The sequence below is a fragment of the Aethalodelphis obliquidens genome, unplaced genomic scaffold (genome assembly GCF_003676395.1).
Source record: "Aethalodelphis obliquidens isolate GAN/ISIS:26980383/991018 unplaced genomic scaffold, ASM367639v1 scaffold2, whole genome shotgun sequence".
Taxonomy (NCBI): Eukaryota; Metazoa; Chordata; class Mammalia; order Artiodactyla; family Delphinidae; genus Aethalodelphis; species Aethalodelphis obliquidens.
The window spans coordinates 9,328,279-9,353,782 of NW_020837946.1; the positions used below are offsets into that span (position 1 = coordinate 9,328,279).

The 25,504-nt window shown below is 36.9% G+C and overlaps 1 protein-coding gene across 28 annotated transcripts in view; it reads left to right on the forward strand.

Moving 5' to 3' along the window:
• TRIP12 (thyroid hormone receptor interactor 12) overlaps positions 1-25,504 on the forward strand; it is a 150,596-nt gene that overhangs the window by 87,937 nt on the left and 37,155 nt on the right. For 10 of the 28 annotated variants that reach the window (XM_027119162.1, XM_027119117.1, XM_027119223.1 and 7 more), the window contains 12 exons: positions 9,027-9,175; positions 12,220-12,255; positions 12,337-12,432; positions 13,225-13,317; positions 13,513-13,674; positions 16,319-16,387; positions 16,478-16,643; positions 18,894-19,011; positions 19,130-19,286; positions 21,124-21,277; positions 23,078-23,306; positions 23,632-23,750. In XM_027119162.1, coding sequence (XP_026974963.1) covers positions 9,027-9,175; positions 12,220-12,255; positions 12,337-12,432; positions 13,225-13,317; positions 13,513-13,674; positions 16,319-16,387; positions 16,478-16,643; positions 18,894-19,011; positions 19,130-19,286; positions 21,124-21,277; positions 23,078-23,306; positions 23,632-23,750 — 1,548 coding nt within the window. Of the gene's footprint in view, positions 1-9,026; positions 9,176-12,219; positions 12,256-12,336; positions 12,433-13,224; positions 13,318-13,512; positions 13,675-16,318; positions 16,388-16,477; positions 16,644-18,884; positions 19,012-19,129; positions 19,290-21,123; positions 21,278-23,077; positions 23,307-23,631; positions 23,751-25,504 lie in introns of all 28 variants that reach the window. The other 18 variants (XM_027119086.1, XM_027119147.1, XM_027119076.1 and 15 more) reach the window with 7 other exon arrangements.

Sequence of the window (25,504 nt, forward strand, 5' to 3'; positions counted from 1 at the left end):
TAATATTCCATTGTATATATGTACCACATCTTCTTTATCCATTCGTCTGTCAATGGGCATTTAGGTTGCTTCCATGACCTGGCTATTGTAAATAGTGCTGCAATGAACATTGGGGTGCATGTGTTTCTTTGAATTATGGTTTTCTCTGGGTATATGCCCAGTAGTGGGATCGCTGGGTCATATGATAATTCTATTTTTGTTGTTGTTGTTGTTTTTATTTGCGGTACGCGGGCCTCTCACTGTTGCGGCCTCTCCTGTTGCGGAGCACAGGCTCCAGACACGCAGGCTGAGTGGCCATGGCTCACAGGCCCAGCCGCTCCATGGCATGTGGGATCTTCCCGGACCAGGGCACGAACCCGTGTCCCCTGCATCGGCAGGTGGACTCTCAACCATTGCGCCACCAGGGAAGCCCTATTTTTCGTTTTTTAAGGAACCTCCATACTGTTCTCCATAGTGGCTGTATCAATTTACATTCCCACCAACAGTGTAAGAGGGTTCCCTTTTCTCCACACCCTCTCCAGCATTTGTTGTTTGTGTATTTTCTGATGATGCCCATTCTGACTGGTGTGAGGTGATACCTCATTGTAGTTTTGATTTGCATTTCTCTAATAACTCGTGATGTTGAGCACCTTTTCATGTGCTTCTTGGCCATCTGTATGTCTTCTTTGGAGAAATGTCTATTTAGGTCTTCTGCCCATTTTTGGATTGGGTTGTTTGTTTTTTTAATATTGAGCTTCATGAGCTGTTTATATTTTTGGAGATTAATCCTTTGTCCGTTGATTCGTTTGCAAATATTTTCTCCCATTCTGAGGCAGCTGGTGTTTTTGTTTTTGTTTTGTTTTGCTTTGCTTTTGCTGCCCTGATACTCATCTCTCAAATAACATAGCCTCCTGCAAAGTTCTCGAGAACCCTTGAGTCTGGATTTTTATTCAGTGTTGTTTATTAGGCACTGGGATGTACAGAGTCATGAATAGGATAATAAGCAGAGTTGTTTCCCACGTGGAAGCTTCCCTGTTAGAGAGTGACCCTGGCAATAAACAATTACTATATAGTAAAATTTCAGGTCGTGTCAATGCAGTGAAGGAAAACAAAGCAGAGTTAGGAAGGCGTTTGTTGGTGTGATGATAGGCTGGTTAAAGAAACCTTTTCTGAGGTGATTTTGTGGAGAACAAAATGGAGTGAGAAAACCAGCTCTGCAGGGATCTGAGGGAAAAAGGAAGTGCAAGGCCACAGGTGGAAATGAGTTTGGCATGCTCATGAGACAGCAGGAGGGGCCTATGGAAAGTGAAAGGAGAGTGGTAGAAGATGAAATCTGAGAGGTGTAGGTGCTTGCCAGGTCATGTTGGACCTTTGCAGGCCGGCAGCAAGTGTGGGATTTAAACTAAGGGTAATCAGGATTTATCTGTATTATGAAAAAGATCAAGCATACACAAAAGTTGAGAGTATTATTAGTAGTATAATAACATCCATGAACCCATCAACAATTATCGATCCACATGACCTGACCATTGTTTCATTTATATCCTCGGTTGTTCTCCCCACTCCCAAGTTTATTTTTTTAACTTTTGCCATTTGCATATATTTGAATTTATATCTGTAAAAATAAGGACATAACCACAGTACTGTCTAAAAAAGTTTATATTAAGAAAATCCTTAGTAAGTATCTAGAATTCAAATGTTCCAGTCCTCACATAAATACATTTTAAAAACTTTAATTTAACTGATGGCAAAGTATAGATCATATTTTTAATGTGTGTACTTTTTTATTTTTTAAGAGAAATTTGATTTCATTTATTTTTCCACTTCATTTATTTTGGGGGAGAAGGCTGGGAAGAAAAATTGTTTCAGAGCTACCCAAGAATATTAGCATTAGACATCGGAAATCCATATTAAGGCTTGACTGTTGCACATGAAATGAATATAAACGATAGACTAGAACCAGAGTAGACAACAGTGACACACCCCCATTCCCATGACCCAGCTTCAGCAGTGCCTGCTTCATGGCCAGTCTGTCTTTACACCCACCAACATCCCTCCTCTTGTATTAATTTGAAATGAATCCCAGACATTATATAATTTTATCTATAAATATTTCATCATGTAGCTCAAGATAATGTCCCTTAAAACACACATACACATGCATGCGTACATCCACATTACTATTATTATATCTGAAGAAGAAACCAGTAATTCCTTATTGATAGATACCCATTCAGTCAGATTTCCATTGCTCAAATGGAAAAGTTAAAAAAAAAAAGTAAACTTCTTGTTAAACAGGTAGTTGGATCTAGAGGCTTTTTCAGGTTCAAGTTTGGTTCTTTATTTTCTTCCTCTGGTGAGGAAAGACTATGCAAAAGTGGTAGTGTTTTCTAATATTAGGAAGCCCACAAAGTCTAGACAACAGGGATTAAAAATGAAAGCATTTCATATCTAATGATCAGTCTTCATTTATTAGAAGTAAAAGAAGTAATTTAGTTGAAATATATAAAGAATATCTCTCCCTTCTATTTGGTTACCCAGGAGAATAGTTGGTATAGGAAAAATATTTCCTACCCTTTATTTACCAGTTTTGCATCCTTCAAAGTGCTGTTGTTTTTGTTTTAAGTATCATTGTCAATTGGGTTGAGATGTGTTTTAGCCATTTCATTGATTTTCACTGATGATGAAATTGTCTAGTCATCATCTGATATTTCTGATGTGATCTCAGTAGTTTTTGATGCCCTCTTTGCTTTCTGATGAGCCAAGTTGAACACCCCCTACCCCCCCACCTGAAATCAGGCATTGCCTCAGAGAGCCCTGGTTTTCTTTATAGGAAATGATATTTAGATTCCACAGTCTGGGCTGTTGGCGTATTTGCTACTGGGTTGATAATTGTTGTTAGACACTTTTAATGGACAAAAGTAGGAAATAATTGTATTTAATCTTTTAAGATTAAAAATCATGAGTTCATACTGATACTGCCAATTCACATTCAGGACTGCAGGGGTTTTATTTATCTTGTATCTTTCCCTCGTGCCAAAAGTTTCAGTTCCCAGTGATAACATAGTCATTTATTTGCTTTATCCTACAGTACAAAATTCCAACCTAACACCAAAAATAGTATTATTGAGAAAATTTTAATTTTGTAACAGTTCTTTTTTTGTTCTTGGGATATATCTCACTTTGTGGTCATTTTTTTGTGTTTTAGAGTCACTTGAAATAATTCTTTACATTCATGCCACCAGGCTGGTTTAGCACATTTGCTTTATTTTGCTTTTAATTTTTAGGGATTGACTTTAAAATGTAGTCTTGCTTTTATAATTTGTTATATTTACATGGTTTCTGAAGTCAAATCTACAGATTTTTACAAGTCTTATCCTTTGCTCTCCCTTTAGCCTGTTTCCTCCTCCCACACAAATAACCTTTGTAAGTTTGTGGCCTGTCCTTTTGTTATTTATTTAAGAAAACAAAACCAAATCCGTATTATCTACTTCACACACACTGACTTTCTTAGATAAGAGTATAAATTTTACATACTTTGCCTTGCTTTTAACAGTATGTTTTGGTGTTCACTTATCATGGCTGCTGTGCACGTCACGCACATGCTCAGAGAGAGAGAGAGAAAGAGAGATTTCCCCATTCCTTTTGTAAAGCTGCCACAGTGCTGCAGTGTGTGGATGTACGGTTTATTTTGCCAGTCTCCTGTTGGACATTTGGGTTATTTCCAGTCTTGGTTGTGTTGCAGTGAAATACAGCTTTCCTGTTTTTACCTGTGTTCCCTTCAGGATAGATTTCTAGAAGGGAGATTGCTGTGTAAAGGGTAAATGTGTACAACATTTTGGCAGATGTTGTAAATCAGCCTCTTTTGGAGATTATAATGCGTATCCTTGGCTTATTATATATAGCCTACCATATAGTAATACGTTATCATATCCCAAACAGTGCAACCACCTTACAGCAATTTAACTCTTTTTCTCCTGCCATCCTTTATGCTGTTACTTAGTTTTACTTACACATGTGCTATAAACACAAAAAGACAATTGTTGTTTTAGAACATCCATATTCTTTTATTTTTGCCCACATATATACCATTTCCAGTGTTCTTAATTCTTTCCTGAAGTCCCTTTCTTCTATCAGGATTGTTTCCCTTCAGCCTAAAGAACTTTTTTTATGCAGTGAGTGACTGCTAGTAATGATTTCTCTCTGCTTTTGTTGGAGAAATCCTTGATTTGCCTTAATTTTTTTTTAACATCTTTATTGGAGTGTAATTGCTTTACAGTGTTGCGTTAGTTTCTGCTGTACAACAGAGTGAATCAGCTATATGTATACATATATCCCCATATCCCCTCCCTCTTGCATCTCCCTCCCACCCTCCCTATCCCACCCCTCTAGGTGGTCACAAAGCACCGAGCTGTTGTCCCTGTGAGCTTATGTCCCTGTGCTATGCGGCTGCTTCCCACTAGCTAGCTATTTTACATTTGGTAGTGTGTATATGTCAATGCCACTCTCACTTCCTCCCAAGTCCGTTCTCTATGTCTGCATCTTGTTCCTGTTCTGCCCCTAGGTTCTTCAGAACCATTTTTTTTTAAAGGTTCCATATATATGTGTTATGCCTTAATTTTTAAAAGGTAATTTCCCCAGGTATAAAATCTCATATTAGTACTTTGTAGTGCTCTTCTGGTTTCCATAGTTGCTGTTTAAAAGTCTTACTGTTACCCTTCCAAGGCAGCTCTTTCCTCCCAGCTTCTTTTAAGATCTGCTTTTTCAAACCATTATTAATTTTTAATAATTTGACTATATTAGGCCTGTGTGACATTTTCTTCCATTTTTAATTTGCTCAGGTTCCACCGAGCCTTTGAATCTCTGAGTCGATAACTTTCATCAGCTTTGGAAGATTGTTGGCCGTTATGTCTTCATATATTGTTTCACTTACCTCATCATCTCTTCAGATATTCTCCTTCCTTTTCTTCTGGGAGTATCAAGATTGTACATGTTCAGACTTTGGACTTGATCTACCATGTCTCTCTAGCTCTGTTTTTGTTTTTCCCAGGTTTTTCTTTTCCCCCCAGTTTGAAAACTTTCTGTTGACCGTATTTTAAATTCACTAATTCTTTTTTCTGCTGTCTTCTTCAGTATTTGGTTAAACTCATCAATGAATTTTAAATTTCAGATACTCTGTTTTCCAGTTCTAGACAGTTCTTTGATTTTTAAAAATAGATTAAAATTCTCTGTTGAAATTCTTTTTTTCCTTTAAATTTATTTATTTATTTATATTTTTATTTATTTATTTATGGCTGCGTTGGGTCTTCGTTGCTGCGCGAGGGCTTTCTCTAGTTGCCGTGAGCAGGGGCTACTCCTTGTTGCGGTGCACAGGCTTCTCATTGAGGTGGTTTCTCTTGTTGCAGAGCACGGGCTCTAGGTGTGCGGGCTCAGTAGTTGTGGCACGTGGGCTCAGTAGTTGTGGCTTGCGTTCTCTAGAACACAGGCTCAGCAGTTGTGGCGCACGGGCCTAGCTGCTCTGCGGCATGTGGGATCTTCCTGGACCGGGGATTGAACCTATGTCCCCTGCATTGGTAGGTAGATTCTTAACCACTGCACCGCCAGGGAAGTCCCACTGTTGAAATTCTTTACATTCTTACCCATTTTGTCCATCCATGCTTATATTTTCAATTTATTAATCATAGTTATAGAATACTTACTTTATAATTTCTAGGGGTGTTAGTCTGCTTCTATTGTCTTTTTTCCCCTTTTGATTGTTAGTCACATATTCCTCTGCCTCTTCATATGTCTGATAATTGATTATGTGAACGGAAGAGACCCCAAGTGATGTTTTCCAGCAGTGAGTGTTTTCTCTTTTTCTGTGTTAAAGGGTCAGAAGCTGATCACTTTGCTCTAGTCAGGGCTTTAGCTTGTTTTGACCGAGTTATTTTTTTATGACTCATTTCACCTCTAGCTCATCCGTGTTTCTCTGTTGTGACCCTACCAGGGTTTTTTTGTGTGTTTGTTTTTGTTTGTTTTGAATTTGGCTGCACTGTGCGGCTTGTGGGATCTTAGTTCCCCAACCAGGGATTGAACCCAGGCCCTTGGCAGAGGAAGCTCAGAGTCCTAACCACTGGACCACCAGGGAACAGTTTCCCAGGGTTTTTTTTGATTGAGAACCTTGCAAGTTCCACTTTCTATTCTTTATGCAGTTTCACAGTGTGGCAGATGTCTGAAGGCAGGGCACTGGCTGTGTATGGGTCAGGCCTCCTTCCTCTGTGGGGACTTTGTCCTCTGAGCACCCTGAGACTGCAGGAGTTTTCACTGTGTCTTACCAAAACTTCTGACTCAACCCCCAGCCCTCTTCACAGCCTCGGAACTCAGCAAATGTCCAGTGGGGTCGATTCAATTGAACACATCAGCCTCCTGTGATTCCCTGAAAGGCTGTGGGTTCTCTTTCTCTCTGTATCAGCAGTTGGCAAACTACTGCCCAAGGGCCAAATCGGCCTCCTCTTTGTTTTGATATAGCCTGTGAACTAAAAGTGATGTTTACTTTTTAAATGGCTGAAAAAGTTTAAAAATTGTTTTGTGACTTGAAAATTAAATGAAATTCAAATTTCAGTGTCTGAAAATGAAGCTTGATTGGAATATAGCCATGCTCGGATTATGTATGGGCTATGTGTGCTTTTGTGCCACAGTGCCAGGGTCGAGTAGTGGCAGCAGTGACCTTGTGGTCTGCAGAACCCAAAATATTTACTCTCTGGCTCTTTGTAGAAGATGTTTGCCTACCAACCCCTGATGTATGATAGTGGTTTTCAGAGCATGGCCTGTAAATTCCAAGCTAGTTCCTGAGATCCTTACATTGAATTCATAAGGCCAAGAGATAATAACTACTAAGGTCTTTCCTTTTCTACTTTGTTCATGTTTGAACTAAAAGTGCAAAAGCTGTTGTGGGTGTAAAACTGCTGGTGCGTTAATTAGAGTCAAGGCAGTGGCACCAGACTACTGGCAGGTATTTTATTTTTCAGTGTCACATGGTCCTAGTAAAAAACTCCATGTTTACATAAGGATGCGCTTCCAAAACACAGTCATTAATTTTGTCTTTACTAACGCATCCATGTCTTTTAAATAGTCTTTGTGGCAGAGTAGGCCCGTTTTTCCACACGCTTAGTCTCTCGTAAGCTAGTTTCTCGGCTTGGAAGAGGGAGCAGGGGTGAGCGCACAGCTCTCTCGTTCAGCCTCACGCTCAGGCCGTTTGCAACGACAGCAGCAAAACAGTGCTACTCGCCACTGTATCTTGTTGCTGTTGTTTTGGAAAATTGTGATCTTTTTCACAAGTTTTTGTTTAATATGTAACGCATTAACCAAGTATTTCAAAATGTTTCTCTTTTAGTTCCAGACACATTTTATAAATAACAGTAGATCTAAACCACACACACGGGGTCTCGGTAATTTTCAGGAGTATAAAATTACCCTTAAAACCAAAACTGACTGATCTGTATGAGGTGGTTTCTCTTCACATGTCAGAGGAAAATAATGGCAGTGACTTTTTGTTGTCATTTGGCCTAAGGTCCTTTTAGGGACATCCCAGAAGTCCAGTGGTATTCATGGTGATTTGTTTGAGCATGCTGAAATGATCCATGTGCTTAGACCTGCCAGCCTCAGTGTTGATAGAGCATCCAACGACTTGCGTCAGTTTTTCCTATTTTTGGTGGTTGTTATTAGGGTATACTGTTTGAACTATTTCATTCTTTAAAAACAAATCTAGAAGCAGCTGAAGATTCTTTTGTTTTCATAGTTACTTTCCCTTCATTTTGTTCTTCCTTCCACATTATTTCAACCCAAAAATGTTAAGCCTGCCCTAACTGGAACTGATAGTATTTAGTTTGTAAACTTTAAAGATGCTGTCCCTTTGAACTTGAATGTCTTGCAGTGTATTTTTGGACAGACTCTTAATTATGGTAAAGGGAGTTAGGCAGTGATAGTTATGCAGTTCATTAGCCACAGTCTTAAATAATAGAGAAAACAGACCTTGTCAGGATGATTGTGTATCCCTTTGAAAGGTTTATGCCCTCCCAGAAGATCATTGATGCTTCATAGGGAAAAAGCTTTTTGATGTTCATATGAATTCCACATTCATTGACAGTTTCCAAACATATATCATTTCTAAGCATTTCAGTACTTAATGGAAAAAATCCAAACAATACAAACAATAAACTGAAAAGGTCTCAGAAGGGAAAGGACTTGAAAGTAATCTCAGGTATAAGTTTATACGCATTAATGGAGTTGATCATGGTTACAAGGAGGGTGTCCAGGAAAATTTGAAACACATTTGTAGACTTTATTTTTGAGTGTCTTACTCGGTTTATTGATAACTTATTTATTGTGGTAGTTGAGCCTTAGCATTTTTCAAATGTTTGGGCGATGGAATTGACCCTTAAAAGTAGAAGTACTCTAAAGCACTATGATAGCAGCATCTGCACATGAAATGAGAGGAGGTGAAAAGGCCAGTCTTTTGCTGTTTTTAGAAAATATTTCATTCTTTTCATTCCCTTTTGTTAGATGCATTGTTCTGTTTGTCTATCTCCTTGCCCTTTTCACTGTTACTTGGATTCCGTTTATTCTGATGGAGGTATTTAGAGGTATATAACATTTCCTTTGATGCCTGGGCATCATTGTTTGCCAGGTTTTTATTATTGCAGAAGGCTTTCTGCTCACTAGATATACATATTTTTGAAAGCATGTATGTTAAAGGTAGCAGTTCGTATTAGTCTTATGGATATTAATTTTTGTTTCAGCTGTTAAATACCAATCAACTTCTCTCATTTAAAAAGATAAAACTTAAAAGAGAAAAATATAAATAACTGTGACATTACTTTAAATTACCTGGATTTACTCTGCCATAGTTACGTCTTGGGTAATCAGCAGCCTGTCTTAACACTGGTATAGACCTAGCCTTTAATTGGGATCCAAAGAAGAAAAGCAGCCAGCATGTGAAGTCACACTTAACACCTAGTAATAATATTAAGTGTTTAAAAATAATGATTTTTTCTTTTTTCCATGTGAAGGTTCTAAGGCCCAGCAGCTTCTGCAAGGACTACAAGCAAGCGATGAAAGCCAGCAACTCCAGGCAGTTATTGAGATGTGTCAGTTATTGGTCATGGGAAATGAGGAGACACTGGGAGGGTTTCCTGTCAAGAGTGTAGTTCCAGCTTTGGTAAGAGAGTCTTCCCCTCGTTTTATCCCAGTCGTCCTCTGAATGCTGCCCATATTTTTTTTTTTTAACTAAAAAACATTATTGTCATTAAGAATTTTAAAATAGGATAGAACTAAGAGATAGTAGAGTGTGGCTTAGTGCTTTTATTTCATGCTTTATAGAGATTGTGTGTGACTGTTAATGATGAATGAGTAAAATTTCTAAACTATTTCTTTTTTTTTTATAAATTTATTTTTTATTTTTATTTTATTTTTGGCTGCATTGGGTCTTCGTTGCTGTGCACAGGCTTTCTGTAGTTTCGGCGAGCGGGGGCTGCTCTTCGTTGCAGTGCACGGGCTTCTCCTTGCGGTGGCTTCTGTTGCAGAGCACGGGCTCTAGGCGCACAGGCTTCAGTAGTTCTGGCACGTGGGCTCAGTAGTTGTGGCACACGGGCTCAGTTGCTCCACAGCATGTGGGGTCTTCCCGGACCAGGGCTCGAACCTGTGTCCCCTGCATTGGCAGAGGAGTTCTAACCACAGTGCCACCAGGGAAGCCCTAAACCATTTCTTGATGAATAGTTATGCTATCTTTGATACTTCAATGACTACGTGGTTTTAAATTTTAAGTTGTTAGCCCCATCAGGTGATACCTTGATGTACTATGCCAAAACTTATATGCTTTTTTCTTTTAAACTGGTGATTCACAGGACAGTAACAAGCAGCTCACTTGTGGGTTCTCTTTGTGGGCCATCAAGGTTTCATGCTTGATAGCAGTGTGCATGGCAGAGCAGTCAAGCCAGAACACCACATGGATCCTCCAGCTAAAAAAAAAGGTTTTATGTTGAGCAAAAACAAAAGAAACAAAACAGTACTCAACAGTAGAAAAACAATTTTTTAAATCTTAATGATTTTTCAACACAGTTGTGAGTTGATATTTAGAATTTATTAATATCTTAATCGCTTAAGCTTTTTAATGTGAAAACAACAGGAAGAGAAATTGCCGTTACTAAATGTAGGCCCTTGAGCATAATACATCTTTCAGGTAGTGGCTTGGTAATTTTCTCAGTGCTAGATTAAAGAAATAGGGTATAAGTTAAGATTAAAATTAAGTCTGAATGAAATAGTAACAAAAGACTAACATAAGCATGAATATACATTCATAGTGTATTTTACTTTGGAAGCTAAATGTCATTCAAGTCTTTGTTTACACATCTAGTAAAGTTGACAAAAATGAAACTGTGATTGGAGTATCAGATTGTCTCATTTGATCACATTACGGAGAGAACTGAGTGAAGACCAGTCAAATACAAGATGACATAGTCTTTATTCGGCCTGTTCTTACTTGTTGGATGGCTCTGCTCTGGCAGGAAGTGATAAAGGATAGAGCAGTCTCTTTACCTTCTGCCATGCAGACCTCCTGGTAACAAAAGCTAGCTCTCAAGTCTTGCCAGTTCCACTCTACAGGTTCGCATATTAATTTTTTAATGTTTCATGAAAGCAGTATTAGCCTTTGTACTCTGACATTTACCTATGTTTATATTCATGCTCAAATTATTGATTTCTTCAATAGCTGGCTTTTATGACCTGAATTAAACTTCCTTGTTTGTTTTTGTTCATTTAAAAATAAATAGTAACAAAGGACTAGGTTTACCATGTACTTATCTCTGTTAAACTGCAGTTTTTATTGGTTAAATAAAGAAGTTGTTAAATCTAGGCAGAAACATTAGCATAATCCAATTTTCTTAATTTGCTGGTGGTATTGATTAGATTTAAGTACTTGGCAGACCTGCACAAGTCAGCTCATGCTGTTAATAATGAATTGTCCAGATTTATCTTTCATCACAGTTGAATATTATAAATATATATCCATCAATCACCATACACCTGTGTGACCATAAACAGTCATTTTTGGTGAACAATCTGTTTACAGCAGTTCTTCCCAAATGTGGTATTACAAGGTTCATGCCACCTTAAAGAATTGGAGAACTTATTACTTTTTCTGTTAGCATAACAACCACTTTAATTTAGAGTAGGTGTTTTATAAGTGACTGTTTTGTAGGTGATTTGAGACAGAGTGTGCACGCTTGTGCATGTGTGTGTGTGTGTTGATGTTGTGTGTTTAACAAAAACAGTTATCAGGATCTCTGGTGTATAGATATATTTTACCAAGCATAATTCAGAGCTGAGAAGACATTCATATTAAATGAATATTGCATTAGGATATCTGATGTCTGATGTACATTTAATTGAAAGGTACTTTACAGCTTAAATTCAATGCATTTAAAATTTCCATTGAACTAGAAGACAGTGAATGATTGTCTCTTTCCCCAGGTAGGAAATTTCTTTGGTAGCTTTGGCTGCTTCAGGAAGATGGAGTGTATATCTGTAGTAGTTTTGCATCCCCTCCTTTGAAAAACATGGTTAAAATCTGCTTAAGGTGTTTCCCACAAGAAAAACTAAAATAAAATCAGATGTTTAGACTAACTCATGCATCTGTAAAATAATTATATTACTTTGAGTTTTAATTAGCGCATAATTCATTTTTGATGTGATCAATATCGTGTTTAAATCCTATACTACTGTGTACTTTACAGCTGAGTTAAATGGTGCTTCGCTCAACTTTTAGAGAAGCTAATTTACAAGAGTTTAAGCTATGATATTGAATCTGTACTGATAGTTGTTAATTTAACAAATGTCAGTGCATTGCTGGTCTGTTTACTTATGTATAGAACTTATTGACACCTGTTAAGCCCTCAGTGACACATTAATGAGCTTCTGAATGGGGGAATAGAGGCACCAGGAGGGTTGGTTGTAAGCAGCAGGCAGGCTTTGCTTTTGACCTGGATCATTGATGATGATTATTCCAAGTCAGTGCTTCAGTGTATGTGTCATGCCCTCCTAAGCATAATCATTTCTTGTGTATGCATGCTAGGTTTTAACTTGATATTATTTTTGTATGGTAAAATTCTTGGATCATATAGTTCTATTTCAGTTGAAGTAGAAGAAATACTTCTAGGACTTCTAAGAATATAGCTTCTAATACTTTGTTATAATCTTTTTAAACAGATAACGTTACTGCAGATGGAGCATAATTTTGATATTGTAAGTATGTACTGTGTTTTTAAAAACCACTCCAAATTTAAATTTTGAGTTTTTATTGAGTAAAAATGACTTCTTTTCTAGATGAACCATGCTTGTCGAGCCTTAACATACATGATGGAAGCACTTCCTCGATCATCCGCTGTTGTAGTAGATGCAATTCCTGTCTTTTTAGAAAAGGTAATCCTACTTTTGCCCAACTTGTTCGAAAGCAGGCATGGGGAATCAAGTTGAGAACTCTTGACTGTTGAATTCTAAAGTAGTATATCAAATTGTGAGGCCACATTAAAAGACATTTTTTAGCATCCATTATCTAACTAAAGTATATTTTTTAACCAAGGTTCCAGAAAAATGTTTTACGTCTAGCAGAGCAGCAGTTTAAAGTTGATGCTAATAAAGCATTTGTAAAATCAACCCAGTATTATAATTTTTTAATAATAGCAATTACTGCCTTAGTATAAAATCTTTCAGAGAACTTAAAGCAGTTGATTAAAAATAATCTCATTATTTCTAGAAAACATCCCAGTGAGGTTGATAGCTATTTATACCCTCATTTTACAGCTGAGAAGGCTGAGACAAAGTGCCTTGCTCAGGGTCATAGCACAGTAAAATTTGCATTATCTGATAACTTTGGAATATGGTATAAAGTTTAAAACTTGATTTTTAAAATTTGTTGTATAAACCAACCCGTTTATTTTAAATATGAAGATTTAAAGTTATATAATTGAATTTAGTTTATTCTCTATGTGAAACATATTTTTCAATATCTTTAAAGTAGTTGGAAGGAAAAGAAAAGTATTGCCAGTATGTTTGGCTTAAACGCATACATCACTGGTTTCTTATGGTGGGTTTCAGGTTAGAGGCAGTATAGATTGATGGAAATTAGAGAAAGTGTTGTCTATTCATGCAAAGGTGAGCGTCGAGTAAAAAACTTGAATGATAACCTTAAGTTTCCTTTGTATATGTTCCCAGCTGCAAGTTATTCAGTGTATTGATGTGGCAGAGCAGGCCTTGACGGCCTTGGAGATGTTATCACGTAGACACAGTAAAGCCATTCTACAGGCGGTAAGTGTTGTTACCGAAGGACTATATTTCATTTAATGTTGGATTTTAGATCCACGTTTGTATTAGTTCCTAGATTGCAGTCTCTATAAGGTACACATGCTGTTTCCAAGTGATGTGCTAGACTTTTAGTAGGCTTTTTTTAAAAATTGCTGATAAAAGGGTATTTCTTGGCTTTAACAGTTTCCTATATTTTAGGGTGGTTTGGCAGACTGCTTGCTGTATCTAGAGTTCTTCAGCATAAATGCCCAACGGAATGCACTAGCAATTGCAGCCAATTGCTGCCAGAGTATCACACCAGATGAATTTCATTTTGTGGCAGATTCCCTCCCGTTGCTAACCCAAAGGCTAACCCACCAGGTAAAACATAAGCCTATTTTATGTATCATAAAACATTTTTATTACATTTTTTTAAATGCTAATTTCAACTAGGACCTTAAATCTTCCAACTAGATATGTAACTTGGAAATGTTCTGATCTGTGTTTTTTCCTGTTACCTAGTCATGTACTCTATATTAGGTTATTTTATGAAATTTCAGTGGATTTACCCAAATGAACAGTACTTCTTCGTTTATGATATCTTCAACTATTTTGACTTTCGGGGTAAATTTATTATTTCAGCAAACACTGAGTGTTTCCTATGTAATATGATCAGAATTTCCTTTTAGAAAGATCACCGTTTCCTGAAACGTGTTGGGTTAGGCAGGCAAGACTAGGAGGGTATGGGTTAAGATCAGAAGAGAGATGAGACTATGTATGTGCCAGATAGAAATGAAATAAGAAATGCAGACTGCAGCTGTCTGGGGTTGGAGAAGAACAGGAGCAATTAGTAGATGGAATCAGTGGGCCTGGTGTTGCAGTATGAGAAGCAGAGCTTATAGAGCCCCTGGTGGAGGACAGTTCGTGAGTTAAGCTTCGAGATTTTAGAGAAATTGTATTTTCTTGTAATGTTTCAAAGTGTTGTTATTGCTAAAGAGCTTTTTAGAGATCTGACTTTTAAGTCACCTTTACAAAGTGTGCTTAAAATCTTCTTGGGGAAAATTAGGTACATAAAATATACAGGCATACCTCGGAGATACCGTGGGTTCAGTTCTGACCACTGCAGTAAAGCGAAATATCACAATAAAGCAAGTCACAAGAAGTTTTTGGTTTCCCAGTGCGTATGAAAGTTCTTTTTACACTATAATGTGGTCGCCCCAATCCCCAGGCGACAGACCGGTAGTGGTGGCCTGTGGCCTGTTAGGAACTGGGCCGCACAGCAGGAGGTGAGCAGCAGGTGAGTGAGCGAAGCGTCATCTGTATTTACAGCCGCTCCCCATCGCTCACAGCACCACCTGAGCTCCACCTCCTGTCAGATCAGTGGTGGCATTAGATTCTCATAGGACCATGAACTGTACTGTGAACTGCGCATGCGAGGGATCTAGATCACGCGCTCCTTATGAGAATTCAATGCCTGTTGACCTGAGGTGGAGCTGAGTCGGTCCCATCACCCCCAGATGGAACCATGTAGTTGCAGGAAAACAAGCTCAGGGCTCCCACTGATTCTGCGTTATGGTGAGTTGTATAATGATTTCATTATGTATTACAGTGTAATAATAATAGAAAGAAATAAAGAGCACAGTAAGTGTAATGAGCTTGAATCATCCCGAAACACCGCCCCCCCACCCACCCAAATCTGTGGAAAAATTGTCTTCCATGAAACTGGTCCCTGGTGCCAAAAAGGTTGGGGACCGCTGATGTAGTCTATTAAGTGCGCAATAGCATTGTGTCTAAAAAAAAAAAAGTACATACCTTAATTAAGAAATCCTTCATTGTTAAAAAAACGCTAACCATTATTTGATCCTTCAGGGACTCGTAATCTTTTTGCTGGTGGAGGGGGAGAGGGTTTAAAATGTTGGGAGAATTACCACAATGTAATACAGAGACAGGAAGTGAGGGAGTGCTGTTTGACAAATAGTGCCAACAGACTTGGTGGGTGCAGGGCTTCCACAAACCTTCAATTTGTCAAAAATGCAGTATCTACGAAGTGCACTAAAGTGAAGCACAATAAAATGAGGTATACCTATATTAAATAAGGTGTTTACATAAGATAGGTAAAATAATATTGATTATTGAATCACTGGAGGATTTTGCTTCTAAGATGATCAAGACACAAGTAGTGCCATTCATTTTTTATTTATTTTAAAAAACTTAGCAGGCTGAGATAACCTTTACTTTATGGGGGCTAGAAATGTTCTCTAGTTAGGTGTGAGTTTACCTTATTTTGGAAGTATGGCCCAAGAATCAGAGAAGTTAAATAATGGGTCCTGTTGTTGTAGCATTCTTTCTAGACTTAAATCATGACAGCGAAGGTGTAGGACTTCTATAATACCAGAATTCCTTTCATTTTTACACAGCTAAGCCTAGTTTTTACATCTGAAGCCCATTTATCAATCAGAAAAAACCGAAGTCTATCAAACTATGCCATTAAATTGTTCTTTCTTTTCTTATGAGAGTTATTCCAAATGTTTTCTCATTAAGATCAGTCTAATAGTATTTAGATTGTTTTCATAATGATAGAGCAAATCTATATCAAGTTTTTCTTATTATCAGTAAATCTCTGGCTCACACACATACTTAACTACTTACAACTTTTTAGTGAATGCATGTTTTAAGCACTTCTACTTGTAAGGCTTTTTAGAATGGTAGGATGTTTATTTTTTCTTTATTATAGTTTTGGTTTAGGTATTGAAATTATAGAAGTACAAAAGTTGTTCCCTTTCTTTGTATTTGCTTTTTATATGTTGGGTTCTTAATGGAGGAGAGAGGTTCTATCAGTATGATTCCCTTTGCTTTGAAATCATGACATTACTGATTGTTTGCTTATTAGGGTCACAGCATTTTCAAAGCTCATATCTAGTTAAGCAAGTCTTGAAGAATTTGGGGTTAGGAAGAAGATAAGGGAGTGACGTACGACAGTGAAAATGTTTTATATTAACAAACTTTATTTTCCTTTATTAAAAAGGACAAAAAGTCAGTAGAAAGCACTTGCCTTTGTTTTGCACGTCTAGTGGACAACTTTCAACATGAGGAGGTAAGCGTTTAGTCTTTGTTGGTATTTTCATGAAGTTGTTAAATTGCTGCCTCACGAAGTAACAGTTTTTTCTTTCTTGTGTTTGTGAAGAATTTACTCCAGCAGGTTGCCTCCAAAGATCTGCTAACAAATGTTCAACAACTATTGGTAGTAACTCCACCAATTCTAAGTTCTGGGATGTTTATAATGGTGGTTCGCATGTTTTCTTTGATGTGTTCCAACTGTCCAACTTTAGCTGTTCAACTTATGAAGCAAAGTAAGTGCTATTTTATTATTCTGTTTTATACGGGAAAAACAGCTTGTGTTTGTGTGAGTTTAATTTCTGTGAACAAGTAAAGTCAACATAAGCAAGTAGAAATGGCTAATATCACAGGCACTGGATAGTAAAGGAAGAAAAATGTTAATATGTAATAAATTTGTGTTGTGACAATATAGTAATGCTGCCTACATACAATTTTTAAAGTATATAATATATTAAAATTTTACCCGTGGTGTAGGGCTAAAGACCCAAAGTCATTGCTTTCTGTACAGTATCAATTAAGTAATGATGCTTCATTAGGAGAATTCTGAGTTTTATGTTACCAGTAACTGCTTCTCTTTTGCTTATAGGTAGTCCTTTTTTCCCATATTAGATTTTCCAGCAGTTTATGATCCCAGAATGCTTTCTTCCCTCAAAGTGTTGGAACTTATTTACACAGATGAATGTCTCTGACCTTTGCTACTTTAATATTTCTAAGTCTTTCCCAAACTTACATGTGCAGGGTACCGAGTTTTATCGCACTGCTATTGCCATTGCCCATTACTCTCTTAAACCTTAGATTTCACAAGTTAATGTCAGAAGACATCCGTATGTTGTGATTATTGCTGGTAGAGCGTTGATCACTTTTTTATGAAGCACCTATCATTGTGGTTAATTTCATGTCCATAATTCTAATCTCTGAGGACGTTACCTTGGGAGTCAGTGATGACACTCACTGACAAAACAGTCTTTGTCCCACCACTTCAAACAGTATATTAAGTGGTATAAGAGGACTTTTTTGGGGGCGGATGGAGGGGGGGACTCAGTTTTGTATTTCGCATTACTTATGAATTTTAGCACATGGCACAGAATTTTGTAGAAAAATAGTGTTGCTGAGGTGCTTTATTGAAGAAATTCCTCTTACAGCATTGAGTCTTTCCTGAACTTAGTATCCCAGAGAACACTGTTTTGCTTATGCCATGAACAAAGTCCTCTCTGCCTAGATAAGCTTGGGAAAGGTTTAACTCTTTTCTTGCGTAGTCATAATGTACTTTGCTTATTAAAATCCCTAGGGCCCCCTTGAATTTTCCCATTTCTTGAAGTTTGCCTACAGGATTATCTCTTGTTACCGTGTGGCGTGGCACAGCATTTTCCTATATCCTGGTTTGGGAAATTCCTGTCTGACTTTTGTTTGTTTTAACGTTTTGGAATTTTTTTCTTTAGCATGATGAATGTTTTCACCTCTTCTGCATACTTAGGAAGTTTGCCGCATAATCATTCTACTTCAGTAACGCGAACCTCTCTGGTTCTTTCCATTTTGTTGTCATCCTCTGATCTCTTTAAAAAAGAAGAAGTTAATAATGTACCATTGCCATCTATTCATATTTCTTAAGAAAGTTGGCAAAATGACTTTTTCAAGAACTGCTTAAAAATTTTAATCACTGTTTGTGAAGTTTCAGTGAGTCAGAGATTTATCCACACGTCTCTGCCCAAATTAATGGTGAATACTTTCCTTGACAGCAGAACTTACTGATTACTGGCAGAACATTTCAATGAAATGTTTATATTTTGCACATGTGCAGTATTTTATAGATACCAACAGAGACATAGCCCTGTCTTTAGGGCGTAGCTGTTAGAATGACCAAAACCTTTGGAGCCTGGGGGCTTCCTCCACTCACTGTCAGTGTCAGTACACTAAACTAGTTTTCATGCAAATTCTTCCATAAACTGATGTCTTCTGGGGATGGAAGCTTGTGGTAGAGGATATTTTAATGATCTTTAAATTTAGTTGGCATGCTTACTGTCATTTAAGGTAAAGGTTTTCCTGATCACAATATGGTAATTTCAGATGCTTTTAACTGCTGTGTTTTGTTCTGTTGGTCACATGTTTTCAGTATATTTGAATTGAAGACAAATATACAAATATACTTGAGTCGAGGATAAAATATGTTTAGTACACTTTTTTGCAAAGCTCCTCAAGGAAAGTAATACAAGATCCCTGAAGTCTCTGCAGTGGATTTGTGATTAGGTGTCTTGCTGGAAGGTTAGGACTCAAACTTTAAGTCCTCAGAAAGAATTTGTTTAAATCTTCATAATTTTTTTAAGGTTTTAATGACAACTCATTTGGATTTTTCACTTTAATTTCTGTGGTATATAGCTGTACAAGAAAATATTTCTAATTGTTTCCCTCCTAGGCAATGATTGCCTTTTAAATATGGCAATATAAGTAGTTTCATAGGGTTTTGCTTTTTGTTGTTGGTTTTACAGACATTGCAGAAACCCTTCACTTTCTCCTGTGTGGTGCCTCCAATGGAAGTTGTCAGGAACAGATTGATCTTGTTCCACGAAGTCCTCAAGAACTGTATGAACTGACATCTCTGATCTGGTAAAGATTGGGCCAGTAATAACTGTGGTTTATATGAGGGTATTTTACTTTAGAAACCTGGTATTTACTGACAGCTCAGGAAGCTACTTATTAAAATAATTGCACCTTTCGTTTTCAGTGAACTTATGCCATGTTTACCAAAAGAAGGCATTTTTGCAGTTGATACCATGCTGAAGAAGGGAAATGCACAGAACACAGATGGTGCGATATGGCAGTGGCGTGATGACCGGGGCCTTTGGCATCCCTATAACAGGATTGACAGCCGGATCATTGAGGTAGTAGTTTCATCGTACCGTTTAAATATGTCTTATTTTGGTGGAGAGTGGGTGTAGGGCTGGAGTGGGGAGGTGGACTTGTGTACTTAAATGTGCTCAATGTTGAATTAACTCAAGATTTTCTCATTTTGTCTCCTGAGAACAAGGTCCTCATTTCTGTTCAGGTCAGAAAACATGGTGTTCTAGTCCTGCTTCTGCTGCTCACTACCTGATTGACTTGGAGCAAGTAATTTAAGATCTTTGTTCCATAGTTTCCTCATTTCTGAAAGGAAACATGAGAGGGAGTTAGGCTACGTGTTTCTAAAAGTCCCTTCTATCTCCTATCCAGAAGAAATCTCTCAAAAGCAAAGATTACATACAAGTAGCTGCTTCTCAGTATTTTTAAAGAGCAAAAATATGGAAACAATCTAAATATATAGCTTTAGATGAATGATTAAGTAAATTGTGAAATATACATAGGTTTGTATATAATCCAGACCGTAATGGGATAGATTTTAATGACTTAAAATACAATATGCTATAAATGAAAACAAAATGTTCAAAAAAATTATGTGACTGACTCTTGGGAACTCGGCAAAAGAAAAGAAGAATAAGGGCAAAGGAAAGAAGCACACTAAAATATTTCGTGATTTTTCTGTGAAGGTTTTTATGTGTGATTTTATTCTTTTTTCCATACTTCCTCATATTAAGTTTGCACAGAAATATTTCAAAAATTTCTCAGGTTAGGAAAATATTTGCCCTAGTTTAGGAAGTGTTGGGTCACTGCATTATCTGAGATGTCAAGCATCATTTACTAATGTTTTCATATATAAGTTACTTTAAGTATTAATATAATTTCTAATTTCAACCTGTGTTATTAGAATTTTTTAGGACATGACACTTAAATAGCCTTTTTTTTCTTTAAGGTCCTTTCCCCTAGTTAGTTTCTAAAAATGAGTTTGTGAAAAACATGTTACAAGATTGGAAGATCTTATGAAAATATCTAAATTCAGAGCTAGCTGTTATGTTATGAGGAAGTTAAAGGCGACTGGTCTTCGTGCATTGTTAGCCTTAGTTTATAAGTAGGTCGTGGTCTCTAACGCTGAGCATTCTTCTTTTTAGCATTTTCCCGATAATGGTATTTTCACTGTTAGTTAACTGTCTTATATTTCCTAAGAGTCCTGTCTTCCATTCAACCAAGGAATTCCATAAGAATGAATATTTTATCACTTCTTTAGGCTGTCTAAAATCAAGCAAACAGTGTTAATCATATTATCTCATTTGAGATACATACTTTGGAATACTTGCCACCCCTGGGGATTACTTTCTTTAGTTCCAGTTGTGTCCCTTTCAATCTTAGGGCATCATTTAAATGTAAAGTCTTTTTTGTTTCCTAAGGATAATTTTATAGGATCATTTTGTTTAAAGGAGGATTTTGATGGGCTGCTAGGAATCCATGCTGTAAATAACATTTTAACCTAAGAATTAGATACTAAGATTTATGGATAACAGTTTTTTTTCTGTCAGCAATGTCTTCAAGGCCTTTTTAACACAAATAGAGTCGTCTTCATGTCAGTGATTCTACATGACTGGATCCTTCATCAGGATTTTACCTGTATTTGTCTCAGGGGACCTGATAGGTCCTGTAATATATATTTGTGTTTAATTAAAAACGGTTTGTTGAGTGAATGAGTTTTGTCACATCCACACTATTAAAACTTGTATATTCAGTTGCTTCACCATCTAAAACCTGATGAAACAAATATGTAAGTTAGCATTTATTGAGGGTTCCCACTGTGTCTTAAGTTGATAAATTTCTCCATGTTTATATTCAAGGTTTCTCTCTCTTTGCTCTCAGGCAGCCCATCAGGTCGGTGAGGATGAGATAAGCTTGTCCACTCTGGGACGAGTTTATACTATTGATTTTAATTCTATGCAGCAAATCAATGAGGACACGGGAACAGCACGTGCCATTCAGAGAAAACCTAACCCCTTAGCCAATACTAACAGTAGTAAGTATCTTTTGAGTTAAAAGTAGGACTGTATTGTCTGTGAGTAGTATTTGCAATAGCAAATAATTGTTTTATGGAGTGTTATTATTAAACTTGAGACAGTTGCATAGTAGTAATTAATATTTTGTTGTTGCTTTAATCGGCAAATGAGCCAATATTAACTGGCATCTTCCCCAAGATTTTCCTACTTCTGTGATTTGCAGTGTCCTGCACTCTATTCAGAATTGTCCTGTGCATCCCTTTCCCCACCACCGCCTTCCAGTGTTATTGAGATATAATTGACACACAGCACTGTGTAAGTTTAAGGTGTACAACATAATGGCTTGACTTACGTCATGAAATGATTATCACATAAGTTGAGTGAACATCCAGCTTCTCATAGATAGAAATTAAAGAAATAGAAAAAAAAATTTTGTGTGTGGTAGGAAACTCTTAACGTTCATATATAACATCAGCAGTGTTAACTACATTTGTCATGTACGTTACATCCCTAGTACTAATTTACCTTACAACTGGAAAAGCTTATACCTTTTGACTGCATTCATCCAGTCCACCCCCCGTCGCCCCCCTCCCCCCCCCCACCCCCCGCCCCAGTAACCACAAATCAGATCTCTTTGAGTTTGGTTTTGAAGTATAATGAACTTACAACACTATGTTCGCTCCTGTTACACAACATAGTGATTCAGTACTTCTATACATTTCAAATGATCGCCATGATAGATACTTACTATCTGTCACCAAAGGTGGTATATACAATAGTAAGTGACTGTATTCTCCATGCTGTACATTTCTTACTCATGCCTCCTTTATTCTGCACCTGGAAGTTTGTTCCCCTTAATCTCCCTCACTTACTTCTTTTCTCCCCTCACCCCTTCCCCTCTGGCAACCGCCAGTTTGTTCCCTGCAGCCCATGCAGTTTTTTAAATCCGATCCTTTTATCCCTGTTTTACCTTTGGATCCACTCACACCCCATCATATTAGTTCTTTCCAACCTTTTATTTTATACTTTCCCACCAAAATTCTCTTAATTAATGAAGAATAGGTGATTGTGATTTTTTTTTTCTTTTCAGGTTTCTGTCATTTGTTCCTTTCCTGAGGGATTTAGTTCATTGCTTTTGCAGGTCTAGGCTAGCGTGCAAAGGTCAGCATACTGTTTCTGAAAAGGACCAGATAGTAAATATTTTAACCTTTGCAGGCCATGCAGTCTCTGTATTCAGCACTGCTTTTGTAGCTGCCAAACAGCCATATACAATATGTAAACAAATATATGTGGTTGTGTTCCGATAAAATTTATTTACAAAAATAGGTGGTGGGTGGATTGGGCCTTTGGACCATACTTTGCCAACCCTTGTTCTAGCGCTTTTCATCTGTTACCTTTCCCCTGCACCTTATTCCCTCTAATCAAAGTGACAGGTCATCTTGTTTTTCCAGTTTCTTGCTACATACTCACTGTCCAGTTTTTCAGCTCTGTTTATTTCTTACTAGTGGTTTAACTGGCTGATACTGAAACATCTCCAATATTTTGTGGAACATATATTAGTAAAAATAAGAGATCCAGTGTAGTGTTGCCTTGTGCGCTTTTCAGCTGGCCAGAATGGCCGGTGGTTTTGTAGCTGGCTAAAATTTGTCTTAATGCCATTTATAGACCCCAGTTGATTGCATTAGATAAGTTAATTTGCTTTATAATCAAAAAGGTTTTGTAGCATTCCAGATAATTACATCAGCTTGAATGCTTTATGTTATTTACTTTATTGTGTTTCTGAAGTCTGTAGCTTTAGGATTATACTTTTTTTATTACAGGTGGATATTCAGAGTTAAAGAAGGATGATGCTCGAGCACAGCTTATGAAAGAGGATCCGGAACTGGCTAAGTCTTTTATTAAGACATTATTTGGTGTTCTTTATGAAGTGTATAGTTCCTCAGCAGGACCTGCGGTCAGACATAAGTGCCTTAGAGCAATTCTTAGGATAATTTATTTCGCGGATGCCGAACTTCTAAAGGATGTCCTGAAAAATCATGCTGTTTCAAGGTGTGTTCATGAAAGTGGTGAAAACGCTTTAGAAATCCAAGTCTCTGCAAGTAACTTCAGAAATCTTTAAAGAAATAGTACAGAAAAAATATGCACAAAACAGTTTATTTGGAATATTTTGAGCCCTTCGTTGTCTTTCTGTATTCACAAACACCTTTGATAAAGAATAAATTAAATGCAGAAGTTGAGCATTTAAGAAAAATTCTTGTTCTGGTGGATTGGTTTGACACTTAAAATATTTTGCTCTCAAATTTAAAGTAGGATGGCCAGCAGTAATTATCAAATTCAGACAAATGTTTTATATACAAATGCTTTCTTTTTTTAGTCATATTGCTTCCATGCTATCAAGCCAAGACCTGAAGATAGTAGTTGGAGCACTTCAGATGGCAGAGATCTTAATGCAGAAGTTACCTGATATTTTTAGTGTTTATTTCAGAAGAGAAGGTAATGCCGTTCATGATAGTTAATTCATGGTTAATCTTTTAGTCTAAACATTATTTCAGTAGAAGTATAGTTATACTCTATAGAAAAAAAATTAAACTGTTATTTTTATGTAAGATATTTGCATGCTTACAGCTTTAATACATATAGAGCATCTTTTATAAGTCTTTTGTTATAGATTGTGTGAGATTCACTGTCTGTTGATGAACACTTAGTAAGTTTCAATGATTTGAGTGTTTATGGCCCAGAAGCAATCATTGACTTTTCTTTTTATGCTGATAACATATAGTTGCCCATAAAAATTTTTTGAAAAAGTCAGAGGTCACTTTCCCAAGGAATCCTGTTAGTAGATCAGAACAGCTGTAAAAGGGATTATTTTTTTACTTCACTATGTAGATAATGGAATATTTCAAGGCTTGGAATAATCTTCAGAATGCAATTGGTGTAGTCCTCTAATTTGAGGAATTTCAATGTCGAAATCAGCCTAGGGGACATGATACTTTTCCATTCTTTTCTTGAAGACCTCGAAGATGAAACTGTATCACTCATTTGGGTGTTTTATTCTTTTTAAACCTGCCAAGATAACAAAAGTTCCTTCTCGTCAACAGAAATCTCTTTATGGGTCTTTTTGGTCTATTAGGTTACTTTGGTTTTGTGAGGATGCAGAAAATGATGGTGTTTTCCCCTCACGTAACACTTTATCTTCAGTCTTAGAAACAATCCTGGTTCTTTATGCATATGATCTGTTTTCCATTCTTTTGATCACCCTTTCTTATGCTGGATTCATCTCTCTTTACATCTTGAGAATGTAACAGACATGCTAGTGTAATAGTATTGAATCAAATGGGAAGAAGTTTTCACTGTTTCTTATTAGCTCTGTTCAAATAGCAGTGAGTTTTCAAAAAAAATCCAGCACTACACATTTATGTGAAATAGAAGGCAAACTCTCTCCATTTCCCAGAGATAATAACTATGGTTAACAAATCAGGTTTTCTATGCTCACATAAATGCCTGGTATGTACTCTTATTTTTAGCCTTAGATTATCTTGTATTTTGCATTCTGTATTTTGTTTTTGGTTTTCTGTTTTTGTTGTTGTTTGCTTTTAGTTGCTTTCTGATTTGGAAGCATATCAGAATCGGTCTTTTTTCTCAATGATTTTTTTTAAAACTTTGGTAGAATCAACTATGCCGTCATGTTGAATTTCCCGCCCCCAAATATTTATATAGCATTTACATTATGAAGTTTATGGAGGAATGTAGATTGGTTCTACCCCTTTGCATCTGGCTTGTCTCACTGTTCTTTCAGGTTCCACTTAAATGTCACTTACTCCTAAAGATCTAGCCTGCCTTCTAGATTGTTACATCTCCCGATTGTATGCTCCAACAGCACTGTATTTTCTTTTTCATAAGCAGTTCACTCTTTATTTGTAGTTTCTTGTTAAATGTATCTTTCTCATTAGTTAATAAGTGCCCTGAATCCATTTTTCTTAGCCATGGCCATATCCTTAGTTCCTAGCACACAGTCTGGCATATGATTGCTGCAAATAATACTTATGGAACGAATGCCTGAAGTTTGAATTCATTCAGACTTTTTTTTTTAATAAAAAGAATCTGATGGAAAGCTCTGAACTCTTCCCCAGAAAAATGTGATTGTGTGAACATGCACTCACCTACATTCAGACACACAGATTTGCATATAGTTTTACACACCGATATTCAGACACACACCTTTATATTCCCCCCTCCTCTCATGTACA